At 43.2% G+C, this 24,414-nt stretch overlaps 1 protein-coding gene across 5 annotated transcripts in view; it reads right to left on the bottom strand.

The window, feature by feature from the left end:
* The window catches only part of ST8SIA2 (ST8 alpha-N-acetyl-neuraminide alpha-2,8-sialyltransferase 2), a 665,484-nt gene that overhangs the window by 252,947 nt on the left and 388,123 nt on the right, over positions 1–24,414 (bottom strand). For 4 of the 5 annotated variants that reach the window (XM_073568743.1, XM_073568746.1, XM_073568747.1 and 1 more), the window contains one exon: positions 13,224–13,352. The exons of the other annotated variant lie outside the window; for it this stretch is intronic. In XM_073568743.1, coding sequence (XP_073424844.1) covers positions 13,224–13,352 — 129 coding nt within the window. The remainder of the gene's footprint in view (positions 1–13,223; positions 13,353–24,414) is intronic. 5 annotated transcript variants of the gene reach the window in all.

Here is a 24,414-nt window from a genome sequence, read left to right as displayed (position 1 = left end):
TCTTGTGAATTGGATTATGTAAAATGTTTGCACTACACTTCCAGAGTTTGGCATTCTTCAAGGGAGGACCCAATAAAAGTTTGCCAAAAACCGGAGCATGGTCAGAAATGGTTCTGTTTCCAATGGAGATTTCCTTAAATCTAGTGAGAGAAAATACATTTGTAACAATCAAATCAATCCTGGATGCGGATTGATGCACCTCAGAGAAATGTGAATATTCCCTCGATGTGGAATTTAAACACCTGAAAGCATCCAGTAACTCATTTTTATCTAACCATGCATTGAGGTTATCATGATTAGGTCTTGAGCTTGAAGAAGAATCCATAATATTGTTGGGAGTGATGTTGAAGTCACCTAAAAGGAATAAATCACCTCTTTTCACAATAGACACTTTTTTCATGACTTTGTTGAGGAATGACACTTGATCTTGGTTAGGAGCATAGATATTGACCAGTGTACATACCTGATCGTTCAGTCTGCACACCAAGATATGGAATCTACCCCCCTCGTCCTTGTGTTCCTCCAAGGCTTCGAAGGGGATAGAACTCCCAATCATTGTCAATACTCCAGCTTTCTTTTTCGAGTTACAGGACTCGAAAATATGCGGATATTTATGATGATTAAAGTAAGGGTGATTCTTGTGTAGGAATTTTGATTCCTGGATACAGGCAATGTCTACACGAGAATCTAGGAGTTCCTTCCAGAGGATATGCCTCTTTCTTGGACTATTCAAGCCCCTGACATTGTACGATGCCACTTTGAAGCTCATGGTTACAATGCGGTGTGACTGTCTAGGGTTAGTCTGCAGCGGAATTACGCTGGATGCTCAAGGAGAAGGTTGAACTAGCAACACCAAAACTTATAGAACTTTGCTAACTACCAAACCTTTAGTTAACTTGTCATCAACTTTGAATTTAGCTGCAACGAAAGGGTTAACACAATAAAGAAATTGTTCAAGTAGTTCAATTACGAAACTACCTCCTTACAATGGGGTCCAGAATGTGGACGGGAAAAAAAAGAGAAAACCTCCAATACGAGGTTAATCAGGCCAAAGCTGCCTGTTAAAACAAGGTAATCTTCCATGGCGAAGGCCTAAGTCATTTGCCGTGGTTAGGTTGAGCTTCTTTAATAGACCTGAGGAAGTCTGCTCCTTCTTCCGGTGAGAACAGAGGTATTGTCCTCCCTCTGTAGAAAACCAGCAGCTTCACGGGGAATCCCCATTTGTAAAGGATGCCTTTCTCCTTCAGTGCTGATGTTATGCTTTTGAATGATCGGCGTAGATCCAGAGTCTCCTTGGAAAGGTCAGGAAACACTTTAAGATCCTTGTGTGGATCCAGGAAAGTTTTGTTGGATTTCAGATAGTTCAGAATCTTCTCTTTAGTTTGATAAAAGTGCACCCTGAGAATGGTATCTCTAGGGACCTCTATAGGGAGCTTAGGAGGACGGGGTAGCCTATGGGCTCTGTCGATGATAAGGTCAGATGGTGTTAGATCAGGGATGGCCTTCTTAAAGATATCCTGAATATGGCCCGAAAGTTCATCTTGGGAAATGCTCTCCGGGATTCCTCTAATCTTTAGATTATTTCTGCGGCCTCTATCTTCGAGATCCGCCATCTTGGTCCTGAGCTTATGTATTTCCGAAGATAGGTATTCCAGGTCCACTGAGTATTCTGACGATCTCTGCTCGAGCTTATGTATCCTCTCCTCCTGGTTTACTAATTTTTTCTCCACCGTCTCGCGGAATTCTTGAAACTGCAGGTCAAGTCTTTGACTTTGAGTGTTGAGTTTTTTGTCAAGTAGGGCACTTAACTTATTGAATAGGACCTCCATGTTATCCGAGGTTTGTGATTTCGGAGGAGGAATGTCGAGATCCAAATTAGACCCAAGTGTTTGCATCTTGGACCTGCTTTTGGCTGGAGTTGTGTTTGGGGAGTAGTCACTAGATTCCTCCTCAGACTCAGATATCCCTGCCGTATTTGAGTATTTTTCACCATAGGTTCCTGGCATTCTCCGCTTGGCATTTATGGAGGAGTCCATGCTTTCTTGTAATTGGACTTCTGGTACAAATGTAACTTTTCTACCACGATCCGCTTGGTGATAGAGGTCTCTCGGAGGAGATCTAGATCTAATGGGGCTCCGAGCATTGACTTGGTCCCTTGAATGATGTCGGTTGTTAAATGATTTGTCAGATTTCAGAGGGTTTTGAGCTTTATTTAAGGGCGAGGTTAAATTTTTCCCCCTGGTTTTAATGCCGCTCATGATGCTGTAAGAGGATCCACTTAGATGCTGAACCGCAAAAACTTCACCAGCGATCTCAGAGGGATAATAAAGTTGGTCGAGATCTCTGTTGTGACTCCAAACGAGAATGCGCAGAGGGGTCGCAGTGGGCGATATTATTTATCTCAGGATGCGTTCTGCCGGGATCACAGCTGCGATCCTAATGGAAGACGCTCAGGAGAGGTCGCAGGTGTGGTGGAATTGGAGACTGAGATGCGTTCTGAGACTTTGCAGCGTCACCGTTTATAACGCAGCTGCGATCTCACGTCTTTGCTGATAAAGAGCACCGACTCTAGGCAGAGTTATGGCTCTCCAGAAAGTCTATATAAGCTAAGGGGAGGAGGTCGGGGCGATCTGTCATGTAATACTCACAGCCCCTACGATCTCCCGTGGTGAGCTTCTTTTTGCAGGCTGCAGCGTCTGGACCGGGGTCTCAAGGGAGACGCAGCTGCGTCCCTGATTATGGAACCAGAGGGGAAGGCTGGGTAAGCCTTACAATAAAATGCTGATTCCCACTTGTAGGTTGAGGGTCCTGACTAGTGTCGCTAGTGTGGGTGAGCTGGGAGCAGGTCCTGAAGGGTTGCGGAGTGTTGATTGAGGCTCTGGAAGCAGGGAGGCTGCAGCCCTGGAAGTCCGGGTGGCTGCACAGTGGTAATTTAGTCCGAGGCTTTGAAGCCCAGTGGTGTGGAAGGCCTCAGATGGTTTCTATGCTCCAGGAGGTCCAAAAACGTCGGTTTTGGTGTCAAAATGTTCCTTATAGGGTCAGGGGTCCTTCCTAAAAGGTATCCAGGCAGAATGGCATGAAATAGTCGAGTTGAGAGTCGGGTTGGGAGGTTTTTCTCAGGAGCTCTCTATTCCTAAGTCTCACATGCTAGTGAGCTAGGCCACGCCCCCATAAACTTCTGATTTCAACTGTATGTATATACATATATTTATTCATTCCTCAGATCTCTACATGCTGTCTCTGAAGACAAGACTTTACAAATTCAGAGGTAGATAAGTTTTCTAATAATTTACAGCTGACACAGTTGTACTTCTTGTTCAGAGTTTAAGTGCTTGTTATAGTGACTAACCTCAAGCACAAATTTTGAAAACCAGTAGTGTAGCTACCGGGGGTCAGATGGTGCAGTTGCTCTGGGCCCTGTGCTCAGAGAGACCCATCCGGAGCTATTCTACCCTTAACTATATCAGTGTGTGGCACAATAGAGCACTATGTCAAGTTAATTATACAGTTTGGGGGCTAGTGAGGGGGCAATTACACAGTATAGGATCTAATATGGGGCCCATTTTAAAGTGTGGGAACTTATGTATGGGCCATTATACAGTCTGAGGGCTAATGTGGGGGTCATTATAGAGTATAGGAGTTAACATGGGGCCCATTAAACAGTATAGGAGCAAATGTGGGGCCTATTATACAAAGTGGGAGCTAATGAGTGGGTCATTATACAGTTTAGAGCTTACTGTGGGGCCATAATACACTGTGGGAGCTAATGCATGGGCCAATATACAGTTTGGGGCTTACTCTGGAGGCCATTATACAGTGTGGGAGCTAATTAAGGAGCCATTATAGAGTTTAAAGAATAGCACAGGGACTACTGTGGAGGCTATTATACAGTCTGGGGACAATTATACAGTGTGAAGGCTTTTGTGGGGTTCATTATACTGTGTATTTGGGGAGTAGTTGTATAGAGGAGCTGTGAAGGTTTCATACTGTGCATACCGAAGCTATGGACCCACCATACTGTGTATAAAAGAGCTGTAGTGACATCATACTTTGTATAAAGGAGATGTGGGACCAACATACTGTGTAAAGGGAAGCTGTGTGCCTACGTTACTGTGAATAGGGGAGCTGTGAGCTTACTATACTGTGAATAGAGGAGCTGTACATTGGGGTACTCAGTAGACATTATCAACAAATGTTAAAGAGGTTGTCTATATTCTCTAACTGGGTCGCTGTGAGCAGTGGGGTACCACAGGGGTCGGTGTTGGGACCTCTTCTCTTCAACATATTTATTAACGATTTGGTAGAAGGATTGCAAAGTAAAATATCGATAATTGCAGATGACACAAAACTATGTAAAGCAGTCAATACAAGAGAAGGTAGTATTCTGCTACAGATGGATCTGGATAAGCTGGGAACTTGGGCTGAAAGGTGGCAGATGAAGTTTAACAATGATAAATGTGAGGTTATACACATGGGAAGAAGGAATCAATATCACCATTACACACTGAGCGGTAAACCACTGGGTAAATCTGACATGGAGAAGGACTTGGGAATCGTAGTTAATGATAAACTTACCTGGAGCAGCCAGTGCCAGGCAGCGGCTGCCAAGGCAAACAGGATCATGGGGTGCATTAAAAGAGGTCTGGATACACATGATGAGAGCATTATACTGCTTCTCTACAAATCTCTGGTTAGACGGCACATGGAGTACTGTGTACAGTTTTGGGCACCGGTGCTCAGGAAGGATATAATGGAACTAGAGCGGGTACAAAGGAGGGCAACAAAATTAATAAAGGGGATGGAGGAACTACAATACCCAGAGAGATTAGCAAAATTAGGATTATTTATTCTAGAAAAAAGACGACTGAGGGGCAATCTAATAACCATGTATAAGTATATAAGGGGACAATACAAATATCTCTCCGAGGATCTGTTTATACCAAGGAAGGTGACGGTCACAAAGAGGCATTCTCTGCGTCTGGAGGAGAAAAGGATTTTCCACCAACATAGAAGAGGATTCTTTACTGTTAGGGCAGTGAGAATCTGGAATTCCCTGCCTGAGGAGGTGGTGATGGCGAACTCAGTTGAAGGGTTCAAGAGAGGCCTGGATGTCTTCCTGGAGCGTAACAATATTGTATCTTACAGTTGTTCGGTTCTTTAGAAGGACATAGATCTGGGGATTTATTCTGACAGAATTTTATAGGCTGAACTGGATGGACTAATGTCTTTTTTCAGCCTTACTAACTATGTTACTATGTTACTACAAGGAAAACCCCTTCTTAAACTAAATGTTTGGTCCCGATAAAATAAATAAACCTATACTCACCTCCCATGCCGACTCTGTTCCCACAATGTTGACACTCGCAGTTCCGGGGCTGTGATGCAGTGAAATGACAACATGATGGCGCGACGCCCAATCAGTGCTTTTGTCACTGTGTCTGCCTTTGGACAAACTGAACTTGAAGTGGAAGTCCTGGCTACAGCTGATAAAGGTCTTCCTCTTCATGTTCATTTCGAGGGGAGGCGGAAACAGTGACGCCAGCGCTGATTGGGCATCAGGGTCACATATCATTTCACTGCACCACAGCCCTGGGACCGCGAGTGCCAACACTGCCGGAATGGAGCCAGCACAAGAGGTGAGTATAGGTTTAGTTATTTTATCGGGGACAAACATTTAGTTTAAGAAGGGGTTGTCCCAATAGTGGACAATCCCTTTAAGTGGGCACTTAAAAAGCATTATTGTTATAGGTGCTCTCAGAGTATTGTGGCCATCAATGGAGCAAAATGTGGACACTGGTTAGTAGGTCATTTACACAGGGTACTAATATTTTTAGGGGGCAGTTTTACCATCTAGTGATTGCCATGTTGGTTTGGGCCAAATGGAAAAGGCGTGCAAAATGAACGACTTTATCATTAAGAATATCAGCTGTAAAGCACCATCTATAATTGTACTGTGATCACTTGTATGTTATGCAGGACTGGTATCTGCTAGAGTTGAGCGAAACAGGTCAGCCAGATTCATAAGTCGCCGACTTATGCCAAAGTCGGGTCTCGCCGACCGAAACTCGACCATAGCGTGAAGTCGGCCATGCGGTCGGCAAAATGAGCGCCAAAGTCGGATTTCCCAGAATGCTTGCAGGTGCCTTTTTTTCAGCCAATGAGCAAGGACACACAGTGTGCGCAATGAGATGACATGTGCATCGTCCACCACCATCGTAGATAAGGGCATTGCAGTGATTGGCTTGCTTTGGGGGCATCATAGTGTCTATAAAAGCCCTGACCGCAGACCTCCATCTTACTTCTGCCAATCTTAACAGTAGGGAGTAGTGTTGAGTGATACCATCTGATACTGAGAAATATCAGATCGGATTGGATCGGCCGATACCCAAAAAGTATCGGGTATTGCCGATTCCGATACCAGAAGTCCCATTCAAGTCAATGGGACAGAAATATCGGAATTAAAAAAACCCCTTTCTGTACTTGCACATCCTGTTCGGGAGGAGGGAAGAGTGTGGGTGGTGCGTGGGCGGACACTGTGCATGTCTGTGTGTGCGGGTGGGGGTCTGTGCGGGCCTGCCGGGGGTCTGTGCGGGCCTGCCGGGGGTTTGTGCGGACTGCCAGGGGTCTGTGCCGGCTGCTGGGGTCTGTGCGGACTGCCAGGGGTCTGTACGGGCCTGCCGGGGGTCTGTGCCGGCTGCCGGGGGTCTGTGCGGGCCTGCCGGGGGGGTCTGTGCAGACTGCCGGGGTTGTGTGCGTGCCTGCCGGGGGTCTGTGCCGGCTGCCGGGGGTCTGTGCGGGCCTGCCGGGGGTCTGTGCGGGCTGTCGGGGGTCTGTGCGGGCTGCCGGGGGTCTGTGCGGACTGCCGAGGGTCTGTGCGGGCCTGCCGGGGGTCTGTGCGGGCCTGCCGGGGGTTGTGTGTGTGCAGGCATCGTCCGATGGGACTACAAGTCCCATCGGGCGATGCCTGCTACAATGACAGTGAGTGACACATTAGCCAATGATGGGACAGTAGTAGTCCCATCATCCGGCTAATGTGTTGAATGAATGTAAAAAAAAAAAAAAATACTACATACATACTACATATATACTACATTCATACAACATACATACATGCTACATACTACATACATACTTCATATATACTACATTCATGCAACATGCATATATACTACATACATACTACATATATACTACATTCATACAGCATATATACTACATACATACTACATATAGACTACATTCATACAACATACATACATACTACACACATACTACATATATACTACATTGATACAGCATACATACATACTACATATATACTACATTCATACAACATACTACATACATACTACATATATACAACATGTATATATGTAGTATGTATGTATGTTGTATGAATGTAGTATATATGTAGTATGTATGTTGTATGAATGTAGTATATATGTAGTATGTATGTAGTATGTATGTATGTTGTATGAATGTAGAATATATGAAGTATGTATGTAGTATGTATGAATGTTGCATATATGTAGTATGTATATTTTTTTTTACATTCAACACATTAGCCAGATGATGGGACTACTACTGTCCCATCATTGGCTAATGTGTCAATCACTGTCATTGTAGCAGGCATCGCCCGATGGGACTTGTAGTCCCATCGGACGATGCCTGCACACAGACACAAAGACCCCCGGCAGCCGGCACAGACCCCCAGCAGCCGGCACAGACCCCCGGCAGGCCCGTACAGACCCCCGGCAGTCTGCACAGACCCCCGGCAGGCCCGTACAGACCCCCGGCAGGCCCGTACAGACCCCCGGCTGGCCCGCACAGACCCCCGGCAGCCGGCACAGACCCCCGGCAGGCCCGTACAGACCCCCGGCAGTCCGCACAGACCCCCGGCAGCCGGTACAGACCCACGGCAGGCCCGTAAAGACCCCCGGCAGGCCCGCATAGACCCCTGGCAGGTCCGCACAGACCGCGCATCATGATGCGCACAGACCGCGCATTATAATGACATCATTTCAGCAGCCAATCACAGCCACAACAGTGGCTCACTGCATTATGGGAACTTCCGATTCCGGTATCCGATATTGTAAAAATATCGGTACTCGGTATCGGAATTCCGATACAGCGAATATCGGCCGATACCCGATATTTTCAGTATCGGAATGCTCAACACTAGCAGGGAGAGGTTGCTGTTTATCAGTAGGGAGAGAGTTAGGGCTGTAAAGATATAAGAAGTTCTTATGTGCTTGTGCTGATAGCAATTGTGCTGTACCGTTAGTGTGCAGTGACAGGGGAGAATTTTCTTGTGTGCAGCAGCGCTGGTTATTAGGCTGCCTGATAGCTGTATTGCTCTGTGTACATTGCTGTGCAGACTGTTTTTTACACAGCACTAATACTTTTATTCTTTTTTTCTGCACAGTTACCGACCGTTCATTTTTTCCCACAGCGTATAGAGCTGTACGCTCCTCACAAACTACCGTGTACCAGCTGGTATCACGGACAAATACATGCTGACTATCTGTGTGTGACTCAGGAAATAAATACGGAGATTTAAATTTTCCCCTACACCGTATACAGTTGTACGCTCCTCATACAGTACTGCATAACTGCTGTTTGTATTACGGTCAAATACATACTGAGTGAGCGTCTGTGTGTGACTCCGGAAATATATACAGAGATTTAAATTTTCCCCCACACCGTATACAGCTGTACGCTCCTCATACAGTACCATATATCTGCTGTTTGAATTACGGTGAAATCCATACTGAGTGAGCGTCTGTGTGTGACTGCAGAAATAAATATGGAGATTTAAACTTTCCCCTACACCGTATACAGCTGTACACTCCTCATACAGTACCGTATATCTGTAGTTTGTATTACGGTCAAATCTATACTGAGAGAGCGTCTGTGTGTGACTCCGGAAATATATACGGTAACTTAAATTTTTCCCTACACCATATACAGCTGTATGCTCCTCATACAGTACCATTTATCTGATGGTATTTTTGGTACATTTTCCCAAACATGAGGAAGTATGGTGGAAGAGGCCGCGGATGTGGGTGGGGGGCAGCTGATACTGATGTGGTGGTGGTGCATCTGCTGGTAGTGCCAAAAGCACAATAGCACCTAAGGCAGGAGGTGTTGAGCGTATCGTCTGGCTCCAGAAAGCCTGGAAGGCTCCCTTTTCTGGGAGTAGGTAAACCGATTTTAAAGCCGGAGCATCAGGAACAGGTTTTGGCTTACATTGCCGAAACAGCCTTCAGCTCTATCACCTCCTCTTCTGAAGTTTCAAAAACTGCAAGCACTGAGTCGTCAGTGCAGGCTCCTGGTCAGGAACAACACCTTCCCTTGTGTCCTTCACCCCCACTAAAAGTGAAGGATGCGGCAGGCCACACTTCAGATTACTCCCTGGAGCTTTTTTCACATACCATGCCTAAGTTATCAAGTGAAATCCTGAATTCCCCAGTCCAAGATGAATATGACATGGAGTGCACTGATGCACAGCCAGTGCTATATGATTCTGCTGGTACAATCACCCAGAGCATGCATTGCCCTCGCAGTCTACTGAGCCAGATTCTGACCCTGATAAAACTCAGGTGCCCCTTCCCGCATACTATACCACCTTACATGGTGACACAGAGGAAGGTGCAGATGAAATTGAAGAGGAGGTGATGGATGACCCAGTTGTTGACCCGGATTGTTATCCATTGGGGGAAGAGGGTGCCGCTGACAATAGCTCAGAAGAGGAGGAGGATCCGCAGCAGGCATAGACATCACAGCTGTGGTTATCTGGCAGGCACGTAGCAGTCCAAAAATGTGTTAAAAAACAAAAAGAGTTGCAGGACAGCTTGACCAGATGGTCAAATTAGCACAGCGTGCAAGCCCTGAAAATTTATACCATAGTAGGAAGAGTGCAATGTGGCACTTTTTTGAACAAAATCCTATTGATGAGGCCAAGGTTATCTGTAACCAGTGCAGAAGGACCTTTAGCCGAGGGAAAAATCTCTGAAATTTGAATACCAGTTGCATGCTTAGACATGTAAACACCATGTACTTGCAAGCATGGACGGACTACAAAACCTCAGGTAGCACACGTGCACCTGCTCCGACTGAAGGTGGTCAGCAGCGCTACATCGCTTACCCCACTGTAAGCCCACCGGTTAGCACACCACCAGCAAGAAATGTTAAGGTGTCGTCACAAGGCCAAAGCAGTCAAGAATCACAATGTTTTTCCAACAAAAGTCTGCATCTAGGTTATCACCACCACCACCAACCCACTCTCAGTCCGCCATGTCCACCACTAGTTCCACTATATGCAGCTCTCAAGTCCAGCTCACCCTAGCAGAGACTCTGAGTAGGACAAGAAAGTACTCATCCTCTCATCCACCTACATTGGCATTGAACGCCTACATTGCCAAACTGATCTCATTAGAGATGATGCCCTTCCATTTGGTTGAAAGTGCAGCATTCCGAGAGCTCATGGCCTATGCTGTCCCATGCTATGACCTACCCAGTCGGCACTTCTCTTCTATAAAAGCCATCCCTGCCCTCCACCTGCATGTGAAAGACCACATTGTCCATGCATTCAAACAATCAGTGAGTGGAAAGGTGCACCTCACAACAGATGCATGGTCCAGTAGGCATGGTCAGGGCCATTACATGTCCATCACTGCACACTGGGTGAATGTGGTGGATGCAGGGTCCACAGGGGACAGCGGCAGTGGGACAGTGCTGCCTAGCCCTCGGTATAGGCAACAGTTGGCTGTAGGCGTTCGACCCTCCGCCTCCTGCAGAAGCGAAAGCTCGTCGACAGAGCGCAGTCGCACAAGCACTCCATCCGCAGCTGCCAGTGTTCCACACAAGGTGTCCCACTGTCAAGCAGCTAGTGGCAAGCATCAGCAGGCTGTTTTAAAGATGATGTCTTTGGGCGACAATAGACACACCGCGGAGGTACTGGCCGACAACTTGCAGCGAGAAACTAAGTCATGGCTGGGCAGTCTACATCTTGAGCCAGGCAAGGTAGTCAGTGATAACGGACGTAATTTTGTGGCGGCCATAGCCCTGGCAAAATTCAGACACATACCTTACCTGGCTCACACCTTGAACCTGGTGGTGCAGTGCTTCCTCAATAATTATCTGGAGTTACCAACCCTGCTCCATAAGGTGTGAAGACTATGCTCGCACATCCGTCACTCGCCCATAGACTCCAGTGGCTGCAGCGATCACGCCACCTCCCCAAGCACCGCGTAATCATAGATATTGCTACAAGGTGGAACTCCACTATGCACATGGTCGAGAGGCTGTGTGAACAGAGGCAGGCTGTAATGCATTTGTGGGAGGATACATGGGCAGGCAGTTTGAGGGTAGACATCGAGATGTCGGGTGTGCAGTGGTCAAAGCTGAAAGACCTCTGTAAAGTCCTTCAGTGTTTTGAGGAATGCACATGGCTGGTAAGCGCAGACAACACCATCATAAGCATGAGCATCCCACTTATGCGTCTGCTCATGCAAACTTTGACGCACATTAAGGATCAGGAGTCTGCAGCGGAGGAGGGAAGCCTTGATGACAGTCAGGCATTGTCTGCTCAGGGAACTGTCCTGGACGAGGTGGAGGAAGAAGAGGAAGAGGAGGAGGATGATGGGGATGATTATTTTGGGGAGGAGAATGCTTCTCAGGGAGCAAGAGAAAATGTTGGCTTGCTAAGGTCAGGTAGAGGGTTTGTACGTGACTGGAGGGATGTGGATTTGGCAGAAAGTGCTCCTCCACCCACCAATGGCAGTGCATCATTGACATCTGGAACATTGGCCCTCATGTGTGATTATCTCTTGCGGATCCTAAAAAGGGACCCCCGCATTGCCAAAATTATGAAGTGTGATGACTACTGGATGGCCAGCATCCTCGATCCACGCTATAAAGGCAAATTACAGAACATCATTGCACAGGAGAACCTAGAGCTAATATTGGCGAACAAACAAGCAACTCTGGTAAACCAATTGTTAGAGGCATTCCCAGCACACAGCAGCGGTGCAGGTTCTACCACGAGCCGTACTGGGCAACATGGAAGAGGTGTTTGTGGTGCACACAGCCGAAGTGGCGTTGGAGACAGGGGTTTCATGACCATGCTGTGGACTGATTTCTCGAGTACCGGTCACACGACTGGTAATACTGAATTGATTGCAACAGACAGGAGACAGCAGTTGTCAACTATGGTTCAAAATCACCTCTCCTCCCCTGTCGATGTTCTCCCTCACAGTTCATTCCCCTTTGACTACTGGGCCTGTAAACTGGACACCTGGCCTGAATTGGCACAATATGCCTTACAGGAGCTTGCTTGCCCTGCTGGTAGCGTACTATCAGAAAGAGTCTTCAGTGCTGCTGGATCAATCCTGACAGAAAGAAGGATCCGGCTGTCGACCCAAAATGTAGGTGATCTCACCTTCATTAAAATGAACCATGCCTGGGTTTCAAAGGATTTTGTAACACCTTCCCCTGATGACACATAGGTTGCCAGCAAAATGGCTCACTTTGTCCTCCGCTTCCTCCGACTTCTCCAATTCCTCCATTTGCAGCTACTGAGCGTCCAGCCTACACCTCAACATATGCCAGTTTTTCCACCACCCTAACTGGGCTGTACACCCCCACAACTTTAGCCAAATAACCCCAAGTTTTCAATGCGTTACTATTATTATAAAGTTAATTAAGGTTGACAAGCTTAATAAGAATTGATGTCGTTGCCATTGAAGTGGGCACTGTAGCTGTGTTTACTGTCCTCCACTCACTGCCGACTTTTATTCCCCATTGACTTGCATTGGGGTCGGGTTTCGGTCGGAACTCCGACTTTTGCCGATAGTCAGCCGATTTCGTTCGACTCGACTTTTGGTAAAGTCGGGTGGTCCGAAACCCGACTCGACCCTCCCGGAGGCAAAGTTGCTCATCTCTAGTAGCTACCACTATATGGTCACCATATGGCGGTAATATCAGTGAGCCACCATAGTTGTAATCAGGGTTCCCTGTTAGGTGCCCACTCAGATGTTTCACCACCCACCTGCCGCTCTCTGTGAGCTGAACCCATAGCTACCCCTCTGCAAACTGCAAGCAATCAATACACAGAACATTGCCAAGTAGCAAAATGCTTTATTTTACAGTGATTAAGCTTTACTCACATTAATCTGCATAGCCCTTCACAATTTATGATGTTGGCAATCTAACAAACGTACCTTATCTTCATTGAGAGTGTCTCATTGTGTCTCCATTTCACTATTGCTGGTTTCATATTTAATTTGAGGCTTTCATTGCTTCTGTCTGTAATAGCTGGACTACTTGATTCATTCATTGATAATCCCACTCTAAAACAAAACGTAGGTTAATATACTTAATGCAATTTAAAAAAACATATAGCTGTAAATTAAAAGAAGCTAAATATAAGAATTTGGAAGAAACCAGTGCTAATAAATTGAAAATAAGATGCTACGAGCAACTGTAAGGGTCATGCAATATGTAATCTCTCATGACCTGAACTAAAGCATTTTACAACAGTTGGAGGCTTGTGCGTTAGAGGGACTGTGTTGAGCAGGCAACAGGTGGCGCCGTGTGGTTAGAGTATGTTCACACTGTTATGAACGGTGTCTTTAGTTTGTGTGTTCTCTCAGAAACAGTAATCCTCCATTTTTGTGATGATGTGGATAATAGTTTCTGTATGCCTCAAGCTGAAAATCTGCAAAACATACAATGAATTGTGAAATGTGGACGTACGAAGCTGGCTTTATTCCAGTGTCAGATGTTGCTTTTCTTACAAGGGCAGAAATGCACCTTTTCTTTTTGTTATTGAGATGCAGAACTGGTGACTACACAATTCTCAGTTACTGGCACAAATTATGAACATGCAGATGAGCAGCCAGTCATAAAAGAAGTGATCAAAGAGTCTGTATAAAAAGCCTTAGGGTGCAGAGCATTTAGTTCAGCTTCGGGAACAGTAAATTGGAAAGTAGAGATGTAGCTGACATTCACGGAAAAATACTGTGAGTAAATCTCAAACAATTATATTATATTTTTAGTCACCCTTTTTATTGTATCTTAAACTGATTATATATAGTTATATGATAAGTAAGAATATTTATTAACATAGATCCATGCTACATTTCAGCTCCTCATTTGAAGCCTTTCTCAAGCATAATACATGACACCTAGAATACATATTTATGTGCCAGTGCAATTAGAGCTTAAAGGGATGGTCTGCCAAAAAAAGTAATTTTCATCCACCATAATCTAAGCTACCTATTTCCAATATACTTAAACTAAAAATCCACTATCCTTCCCTAACTGCTTTTTTTACTACTTCTTTTCTTGATAATGCTCCGTTTGAGAATTCCAGTGCATACTGGGATACTCAAACGAAGTGTCATCAGGGGGCAGAGACTGCTTCCACTGCTGCAGCATTTGTCCTCTTCCTGAAATGAAGCATCATCGGTATCGCTCATTTCTAGGCCAGGGTTAGTCCCTACTCTGTCACTGCACGATGTGCACTATGTCGCCCCCATGTGAACATAGATGAAAATAGACAGTAGCAAAAATTGGGTGAAAAAATGTCAGAACTTCTTTATTCTGACATAAAGTGTGACGTTTCCAACTACCAAGCTTGAAAAAACCTATGGTAGGGCGAAACGTCGCACTTTACGGCAGAATAAAGAAGTTGTGACATTTTTTCACCCAATTTTGGATGCTGTCTACCTATTTTAATCTATCTGCTCTTTAAAAGTTGGCTCTTTGGGATCTTTTTGACGATACATTCACACATGGGCAACTGCCTTGTTTTGCAATTGTCAATTTTAGGTGCACTCTGGTGCTGGCTCTTTACTGCTGATCTGAGTCAGCAACAGAGAGGGCACTGTCATTGTGCACAGACCCATTTAAGCATAACTGATTTTGCTTCACACTCGCATGTATGGTATACAGTATACTGTATGTATCTGAGGGATATATATCAAACTGCTGTTTTGTGGTATGCTGTTACCATATTGTTGAGCATACATTTTTAACATAGTGCCCTGTACACACATTTAGATTATTCATGCCAATATCGATGAGTAAGTGTAGTGGAGCCGGAAGTGCTGGATTCTTTAAAAGGAGGACATCACCTAATGAATCAGGCACATTTAAAAATGGCATGCAACTAAATGTGCATTGCTACAAATCTTAGGAGTCCACACTGAAGTAAGATTAATCACATAAGGTACACCTTAACCCGTCATAAATCAGGTGAGCGTGCATCGCCATGCCCCATATTGCCCCCATCCCACCACAGCTCCACCAATTTTGGTGGAACTGACCAAAACTGGAATAAAAATATCAAGAGTAAAAAAAAATTAAGCGCAACCTCACGTTGCACATAAATTTTGCAAATTTTCAAAATATTTTATTTTCTGCAAGATTTCTGGTGTAAACACTATTATTACTATTGGTATAGTGCACTATATTAACAACACAGAATGGCCATGGTCCACTATGTTTAAAGTATAGTGCGCTAGCTGTCCACTTTTTTAGCACTACAGCAGCCCATAGTCCTCCTTTTTCTGCCTGTGAGAGCTTTGCAAATATTAAGAAACTTACTTGTTACTAAAATGTCTAGAATAATAAAGCACAGTGGCATGTAAAAGTTGTGGCACCCCTAGCCAAAATTACTGTTATTGTGAATAGTTGAAGATGAAATGATCTCTAAAAGGCTTAAAGTTAAAGATGACACAAATATATATATTCATCTTTTGCATTTTAAAATTACAAAAAGGACATTGTGCCAATGAAAAGTTTGGGCACCCTGCATGGCTAGTACCTAGTAGCACCCCTTTTGCATGTATCACAGTTTGTAAATGCTTATTGTATGAAGCCAAGAGTGTTTCAATGCTTGTCTAAGGGATTTTCTTCCTTGGAAAATTCTTCCAGTTTTGTGAGATTCCTGGGTTGTCATGTATGCACTGTTATTTTGAAGTCTAGCCACAGACTTTCAATGATGTTCAGATCAGGGAACTGTGAGGGCCATTGCAAAACCTCCAGCTTGCACCTTTTGAGGTAGTCTATTGAGGATTTTTAGGATCATTGTCCATATGTAGAAGCCATCCTGTTTTCAACTTCAGCTTTTTTACAGATGGTATTGTGTTTTCAACAAGAATTTGCTAAAATTTCATTGAATCCATTCTTCTCTCTACCCATGAAATGTTCCCCATGCCAATGACTGCAACACAACACCAAAGCATGATTGATCTACCCCCATGCTTAATGGTTGGTGAGATATTTTTTACTGAAATTCTGTGCCCCTTTTTCTCCACACATGCCATTGATCATTGTGGCCAAAGAGTTCTATTTTAAACTCATCGGTCCACAGGACTTATTTCCAAAATGTATCAGGCTTGTTTAGATGTTATTTTGCATACTTCTGATATTGAATTTTATGGTTAGAATGCAGGAGAGGTTTTCTTCTGATGACTTTTCCATGCAGGCCATATTTGTACAGGTGTCTCTAAACAGTAGAACACCTTATCTTGACCTCCACTGTTCCTCTTAACTGCCATTTCTTATTTACATTTCGCACTGTGGAAAGGGCAATTTGACAACACTTTGCTATGTTCTTATAGCCTTTTCCTGCTTTGTTGGCCTCCACAATTTTCATTTTTCAGAGTGCTAGGCAGCTGCTTAGAAGGCTGCTGTTTTTTTGCCCAAAGATAGAGGAGGTTGGATTTTTTTAAAGCTGGGAAATTTGCATCACAAGGCATTTTCTAACAATTATCGCAAACAAGCCATAACCCTAACAGGCTAATTAAGGTCTGAAACCTTGGTCAAAGTTATCTGAGCACACAAATCTCCAAGGGTGTCCAAATTTTAGCATTGGCCCATTTTCCTTTTTTTAATTTTTTAACCCCTTACCTACAATGGACGTAATATTCCGTCCATGTGACCCTGGACCTAATTACCATGGACGGAATATTACGTACCAGCGATCAGCGGCGCCCACGTGGTGAGCGCCGCTGATCGCGGCCGGGTGTCAGCTGATTATCACAGCTGACACCTGGCACAATGTGTCAGGGGCGGTCACGGACCGCCCCCGACACGTTGACCCCTTGTACACCACGATCAAACGCGATCGCGGTGTACCGGGGGTTAAAGGGAAGCATCGGCAGGGAGGGGGCTCCCTCCGTGCTTCCCTGAGCCCCCCACAGCAGCGCAATGTGCAGCGCTGCTGCGGGGGTCTCTTTCTCTACAGGCCCCCGGATCCAAGATGGCGACGGGGGCCTTCGGGGGCCTGTAGGGAGCTGTCTTCCTCACTGCCTGCAAAGCACAGGCATGAGGAAGTCTGCAGAACTGCCTGTGACAGGTTGCTGATCTGTCACAGTGATCTGTGATGTGACAGATCAGCGATCTGTCACAGGACAGTGATGTCCCACCTGGGACAAGGTAATAAAGTAAAAAAAAAAAAAAAGTGTTAAAAATAATTTTAAAAAAATCGCTAAATAAATTAGTAAAAAAAAAAAAAAATATTCCCCAATAAATCCATTTTTTCAAAATAAAAAAAAACAATAAAAGTACACATATTTGGTATAGCCACGTCCATAGCGACCCGCCCTATAAAACTGTCCCATTAGTTAACCCCTTTAGCAAACCCCTTAAAAAATAAAAATAAAAAACGAAGCAAAAAATAATGATTTATTATCATACCACCGAACAAAAAGTGCACTAACGCGCGATCAAAAAGACGCATATAAATATCCATGATACCGCTGAAAATGTCATCTTGTCCTGCAAAAAACGAGCCACCATACAGCGCCATCCGCAAAAAATAAAAAAGTTATAGCTCGCAGAATGAAGTGATACAAAAATAATTATTTTTTATATAAAATTGTTTTCATTGCAAAAAACCGACAAAACATAAAAAAAGACCTAAATGAGGTATCCCTGTAACCGTACTGACCCAAAGAATAAAAATGCTTTATCAATTTTACCGCACGCGGAACGGTGTAAACGCACCCCCCCAAAAGAAATTCATGAAACGCTGGTTTTAGTTCATTCTGCGTCCCAAAAATCGGAATAAAAAGCGATCAAAAAATGTCACGTGCCCGAAAAAGGTACCAATAAAAACGTCAACTCGTCCCGCAAAAAATAAGACCTCACATGACTCGGTGGGTCAAAATACGGAAAAATTATAGCTCACAATATGTGGTGATGCAAAAACTATTTTTACAATAAAAAGCGTCTTTTAGCGTCTGACAGCCGCCAAACATAAAAACCCGCCATAAATAGTAAATCAAACCCCCCGTTATCACCCCCTTAGTTAGGGAAAAATAATAAAACTAAAAGAAAATGTATTTATTTCCATTTTACCATTAGGGTTAGGGCTAGGGTTAGGGTTAGGGCTAGGGTTAGGGCTAGGGTTAGGGCTAGGGCTAGGGTTAGGGCTAGGGTTAGGGCTAGGGGTGTGTTGGGGTTAGGGTTGGAGTTATAATTGTGGGGTTTCCACTGTTTGGGCACATCAGGTGCTCTCCAAATGCAACATGGCGTCTGATCTCAATTCCAGCCAATTCTGCGTTGAAAAAGTCAAATGGTGGTCCTTCCCTTCCAAGCTCTGCCATGCGCCCAAACAGTATTTTACCCCCACATATGGTGTATCAGCCTACTCAGGACAAATTACAAAACAACTTTTGGGGTCCAATTTCTCCTTTTACCCTTAGGAAAATAAAAAATTGGGGGCAAAAATATCATTTTTGCGGAAAAAAATGATTTTTTTATTTTCACGCCCAGGCGTTATAAACTTCTGCGAAGCACTTGGGGGTTCAAAGTGCTCACCACACATCTAGATAAGTTCCGTGGGGGGGTCTAGTTTCCAAAATGGGGTCACTTGTGGGGAGTTTCAATAGTTTAGGTACATCAGGGGCTCTCCAAACGCACATGACACCTGCAGACCAATCCATCAAAGTCTGCATTCCAAAACGTCACTACTTCCCTTCCGAGCCCCGACGTGTGCCCATACAGTAGTTTTCTCCCACATATGAGGTATCAGCGTACTCAGGACAAATTGGACAACAACTTTTGGGGTCCAATTTCTCCTGTTACCCTTGGGAAAATAAAAAAAATGGGGACTAAAAGATGATGTTTGTTGAAAAAATACGATATTTTTATTTTCACGCCCGGTCGTTATAAACTTCTGTGAAGCACTGGGGGGGTTCAAAGTGCTCAACACACATCTAAATAAGTTCATTAGGGGGTCTAGTTTCCAAAATAGGGTCACTTGTGGGGGTTTCCACTGTTTAGGTACATCAGGGGCTCTCCAAAAGCAACATGACACCCGCAGACCATGCCATCAAAGTCTGCATTCCAAAACGTCACTACTTCCCTTCCGAGCCCTGACGTGTGCCCATACAGTAGTTTTCTCCCACATATGAGGTATCAGCGTACTCAGGACAAATTGGACAACAACTTTTGGGGTCCAATTTCTCCTGTTACCCTTGGGAAAATAAAAAAATTGGAGACTAATTGATCATGTTTGTGGAAAAAATATGATTTTTTTATTTTCATGCCTGGGCATTATAAACTTCTGTGAAGCCCTTGGGGGTTCAAAGTGCTCACCACACATCTAGATAAGTTCCTCAGGGGGTCTAGTTTCCAAAATGGGGTCAATTGTGGGGGGTTTCCACTGTTTAGGTACATTAGGGGCTCTCCAAAGGCAACATGACAACCGCAGACCATTCCATCAAAGTCTGCATTCCAAAACGTCACTACTTCCCTTCCGAGCCCCAACGTGTCCCCATACAGTAGTTTTCTCCCACATATGGGGTGTCAGCGTACTCAGGACAAATAGTACAACAACTTTTGGGGTCCAATTTCTCTTGTTATCCTTGGGAAAATAAAAAAATGGGGACTAAAAGATGATGTTTGTGGAAAAAATACGATTTTTTTATTTTCACGCCCGGGCGTTATAAACTTCTGTGAAGCACTGGGGGGTTCAAAGTGCTCACCACACATCTAGATAAGTTCCTTGGGGGGGTCTAGTTTCCAAAATGGTGTCATTTGTGGGGGGTTTCTACTGTTGTGGTACATCAGGGGCTTTCCAAACGCGACATGGTGTCCAATCTAAATTCCAGCCAAAAGCGTCAAATGGTGCTGCTTCCCTTCCGAGCTCTGCCATGCGCCCAAATAGTGGTTTACCCCCACATGTGGGGTATCAGCGCACTCAGGATAAATTGCACAATATCTTTTAGGGTCCTGTTACTCTTGGAAAAATAAGAATTGAGGGTGAAAAGATCATTTTTGTGGAAAAAATATGATTTTTTAATTGTACCGCTGTACGTTATAAACTTCTGTGAAGACCTTGTGGGTTCAAAGTTCTCACCACATATCTAGATAAGTTTCTTGGGGGGGTCTAGTTTCCAAAATGAGGTCATTTTGGGGGGTTTCCACTGTTTAGGTATATCAGGGGCTCTCCAAACGCGACATGGCGTCCGATCTGAATTCCAGCCAATTTTGCATTGAAAAAGTCAAACGGCGCTCCTTCCCTACTGAGGTCTGCCATGCGCCGAAACAGTGGTTCCCCCCCACATATCAGGTATCAGCTTACTCAGGACAAATTGCACATTAACTTTTTCAGTCCATCTTCTCCTGTTACCCTTGGTAAAATAAAGAAAATTGAACCTGAAGTATTTTTTTTGTGAAAAAAAGTTAAATGTTCATTTTTTTTAAATATTCAAAAAATTCCTGTGATGCACCTAAAGAGTTAATAAACTTCTTGAATGTGGTTTTATGCACCATAAGGGGTGCAGTTTTTAGAATGGTGTCACATTGGTGTATTTTCTATCATATAGACCCCTCAAAGTGGCTTCAAATGTGATGTGGTCCCTAAAAATAAAATGGTGTTGCAAAAATGAGAAATCGCTGGTCAATTTTTAACCCTTATAACTTCCTAACACAAAAAAATGTTGGTTCCAAAATTGTGCTGATGTAAAGTAAACATGTGGGAAATGTTATTTATTAAGTTTTTTGTGTGCCGTATCGCTGTGATTTAAGGGCATAAAAATTCAAAGTTGGAAAATTGCGAAATTTTCAAAATTTTCGCCAAATTTCTGTTTTTTTCACAAATAAACGCAAGTTATTTGAATGAAATTTTACCACTAACATGAAGTACAATATGTCACGAGAAAACAATGTCAGAATCACCGGGATCCATGGAAGCGTTTTAGAGTTATGACCTCATAAAGGGACAGTGGTAAGAATTGTAAAAATTGGCCCGGGAGTTAACGTGCAAACCACCCTTGGTAGTGAAGGGGTTAAAATGTAAAAAATGACTATATATCTATATATATATATATATTGTTTAAAATACAAAGGAGATGTGTCATCTTTAACCTTAGCCTTTTTAAAGATAATTTAATTAAATTTTGACCAGGGGTGCACAAACTTTTACATGCCACTGTATATTGAAGATAAGGAGTGGTTTTAGTCACTGTATCTCTCCCTCAATTCGCTCAATTAATCAGCTGATCAGCTAACCAAAAAATTTTGGGTTCTATTTTCTCCTGTTACCCTTGTGAAAATAAAAAAAAATTTCAGTTCTTCAATACAAAAAATTGGGGCTAAAATAACATTTTTGTGGAAGAAATGTGATTATTTTATTTTTACGGCTCTAAGCTATAAACTTCTGTGAAGCACCTTGAGCTCATCACACACTTAGACAAGTATCCTGAGAGGTCTAGTTTACAAAATGGTGTCACTTGTGGGGGGTTTCCACTGTTTAGGCACATCCGGGGCTTTCCAAATGCAACATGGCATCTGCTAAATATTCCAGCAAGTTTTGCATTCAAAAAGTCAAATGGTGCTTCTTCCCTTTCGTGCCCTGCCCTGCGCCCAAAATCAGGTTTCCCCCCACATATGGGGTATCAGCATACTCAGGAGAAATTGCACAACAAATTTTTGCAGTCCATTTTTTTCTCCCTTGTGAAAATAAAAAAAATTGGGTCTAAAGTCAATTTATTATGAAAAAAAAGTTAAATGTTCACTTTTCCCTTCAATATTCTAAAAATTCCAGTGAAGCACTCTAAGGGTTAATAAAATTCAGGAAGGTGGTTTTTAGTACCCTTTGTGGGTGCAGTTTTTAGAATGTTGTTACTTTTGGGTGTTTTCTGACATATAGACCCCTCAAAGTCACTTAAAATGTAATGTGGTCCCTAAAAAATTTTCTAATTTTTTTTAAAAAAAAATAGAAATCACTGATTAACTTTTAACATAAAAGCCACAAAAAGAGGAAAAAAGATCCTCCACTATTCAAGATAAAACAAAAACAGGCAGAGATGCTTACCTGCCTAAACAGGCCTCAATACAAATGCACAAACGGTGCAGCGGGCCCAAGTAAAATGGCAACTGCACAGGTGCAATAATACCAAATGAGACAGCCAGCCTACAATTAGGGATTGGCCATGTGGCACACCAATGCAAAAAAAATATATAACCCATATCTGGCAATGAATGTGGCATTTTGAAAAAATGGAAATTTGTCGAAAATTTAGCAATTTTCAAACTTTTAATTTGTATGCCCTTAAATCAGAGACATACATCACACAAATTATTTAATAGATAACATTTCACATATGTCTATTTTACATCAGCACAATTTTTTAAACATAATTTTTTTGTTAGCAATTTATAAGGGTTAATCAAGAAAAAACAAAAACAGGCAGAGATGCTTACCTGTCTAAACAGGCCTTGATGCAAATGCACAAACAGGGTGTAGCGGACCCAAGTAAAATGGCAACTGCACAGGTGCAATAATACCAATTGAAACATCCCTCCTTCAATCAGAAATTGGCCATGTGGCACACCAATGCAAAAAAAAAAATCCATTTGTGTCAATGTTCACACAAGGAATACAGAGCATCTGGTTCACAGCCTATTACTGACGCCATATGGTGGGCTGCCAGTGCTAACTATAATGCATCCTGTGTAAACAGAGGTCACAGTTTACAGAACCATTTGGGCCAAACTGCTCCCCGAAAAAAATATAGAGTGCGCAAAAAACATATCACTAAATTTTCGACAAATTTCCCTTTTTTAAAAAATAAATGCAAGTCATAGCGAAGTAATTTTACCACTATCATGACGTACAATATGTCACAAAAAAGCAATCTCAGACTTAGAGGCATACGTTGAAGTGTTCCAGATTTATTGGTCAAAATTGGTCATGAAGATGTTAACAGCCCTTGTGGGGAAAAAGAGTTCAAAGATTTTTTGTTTACGTTTCACTTTATTTTGAATTCCATTTAGAGGACTTGAGCCTTTGATTATGTTATCTCTTTTACTATATACAGTAATATTATAGTACTATATACAATATTGCTGTATGTAGAAAAAATTAGTGTCTGCTATGATGCCCAGCCCATGGCTGGATGTCACAGAAGAAATATTATGTCAGGCACAGGGGCCTTCAGATGACAAAACAACCCATTGGCTCCCCACAACACGTCAGGTAGGGGCAGATGGACCCACAAACTAACGCGGATCGTGGTGCTTAAATATTGCTGTCAGTGATTTAAAATGTTAACAGATGTGATGAGCCATATCGTTTATTGCTGCAGTAAAAGACAGATGCCAACTGTGTAATATAGCCGGCATCTTTTTGTGTTGAGCGGGCTCAGCTTTTGAGCCTGCCCCAGGCACCTTGACCAACTCCATGGCATGATAGTACATCTAGAATGCGTGATGCCTGAAATATACATTTTCACATAACCTGGGCCTTAGGCCCTTGTGCAAATCATATGGAGGAACTCAAATAAATATCTTCTACAAGTTTACTTCAAAATTGCAAAGATATATGAAAAATGCACAACATTGTAATTATAAAACAGCGAAAAAAAGGTAAGCTACTAAAAGACTTGGGTTACTCATTATAGAGTTAAGCAGTTAAAGATAGGCATGCTTTAAACCTTTTTATGACCACATGGTCTATGTTTAACAAATATGTTATTTTACAATGATTATTATTATTATGACATGCGACAAGCTAATTTCCTTCACTTCTGATTCATGCTCATCTCATTGTTCACCTGACAGGGTAATTCTTTGACCCAAAGCAATTTCTAATTAGCTTGGCCAGCATGACCATTAAGTACCTCAGTGCCAGACGTTAAGTAAACATGTCAGGCATTGAAGGATCATTTGTTCAGAGTTTCTGTTTTACATGCCAAGTAAGTTCTGCTGCACAATACCAATCACTTGAAAAGTGATAAGAAGAACCTCTTAAATATTCATCTTTTCTCCAGAAAACTCAATGTTCTCTCCTATTGAATCTGTATATAATGTTAAAGAAATCCATGGTCAAGAAAAAAATTAATCTGTTAACTTTAAGTTATAGGAAAAGGGATATAAAAAGTGTAAAACATA

This window comes from Dendrobates tinctorius, unplaced genomic scaffold (genome assembly GCF_039654945.1).
Source record: "Dendrobates tinctorius isolate UK_male_01 unplaced genomic scaffold, ASM3965494v1 ptg000022l, whole genome shotgun sequence".
In the NCBI taxonomy this organism is placed as follows: Eukaryota; Metazoa; Chordata; class Amphibia; order Anura; family Dendrobatidae; genus Dendrobates; species Dendrobates tinctorius.
The sequence above is the reverse complement of the archived record's forward strand: the minus strand, read 5'-3'. Positions and strand labels throughout refer to the sequence as shown.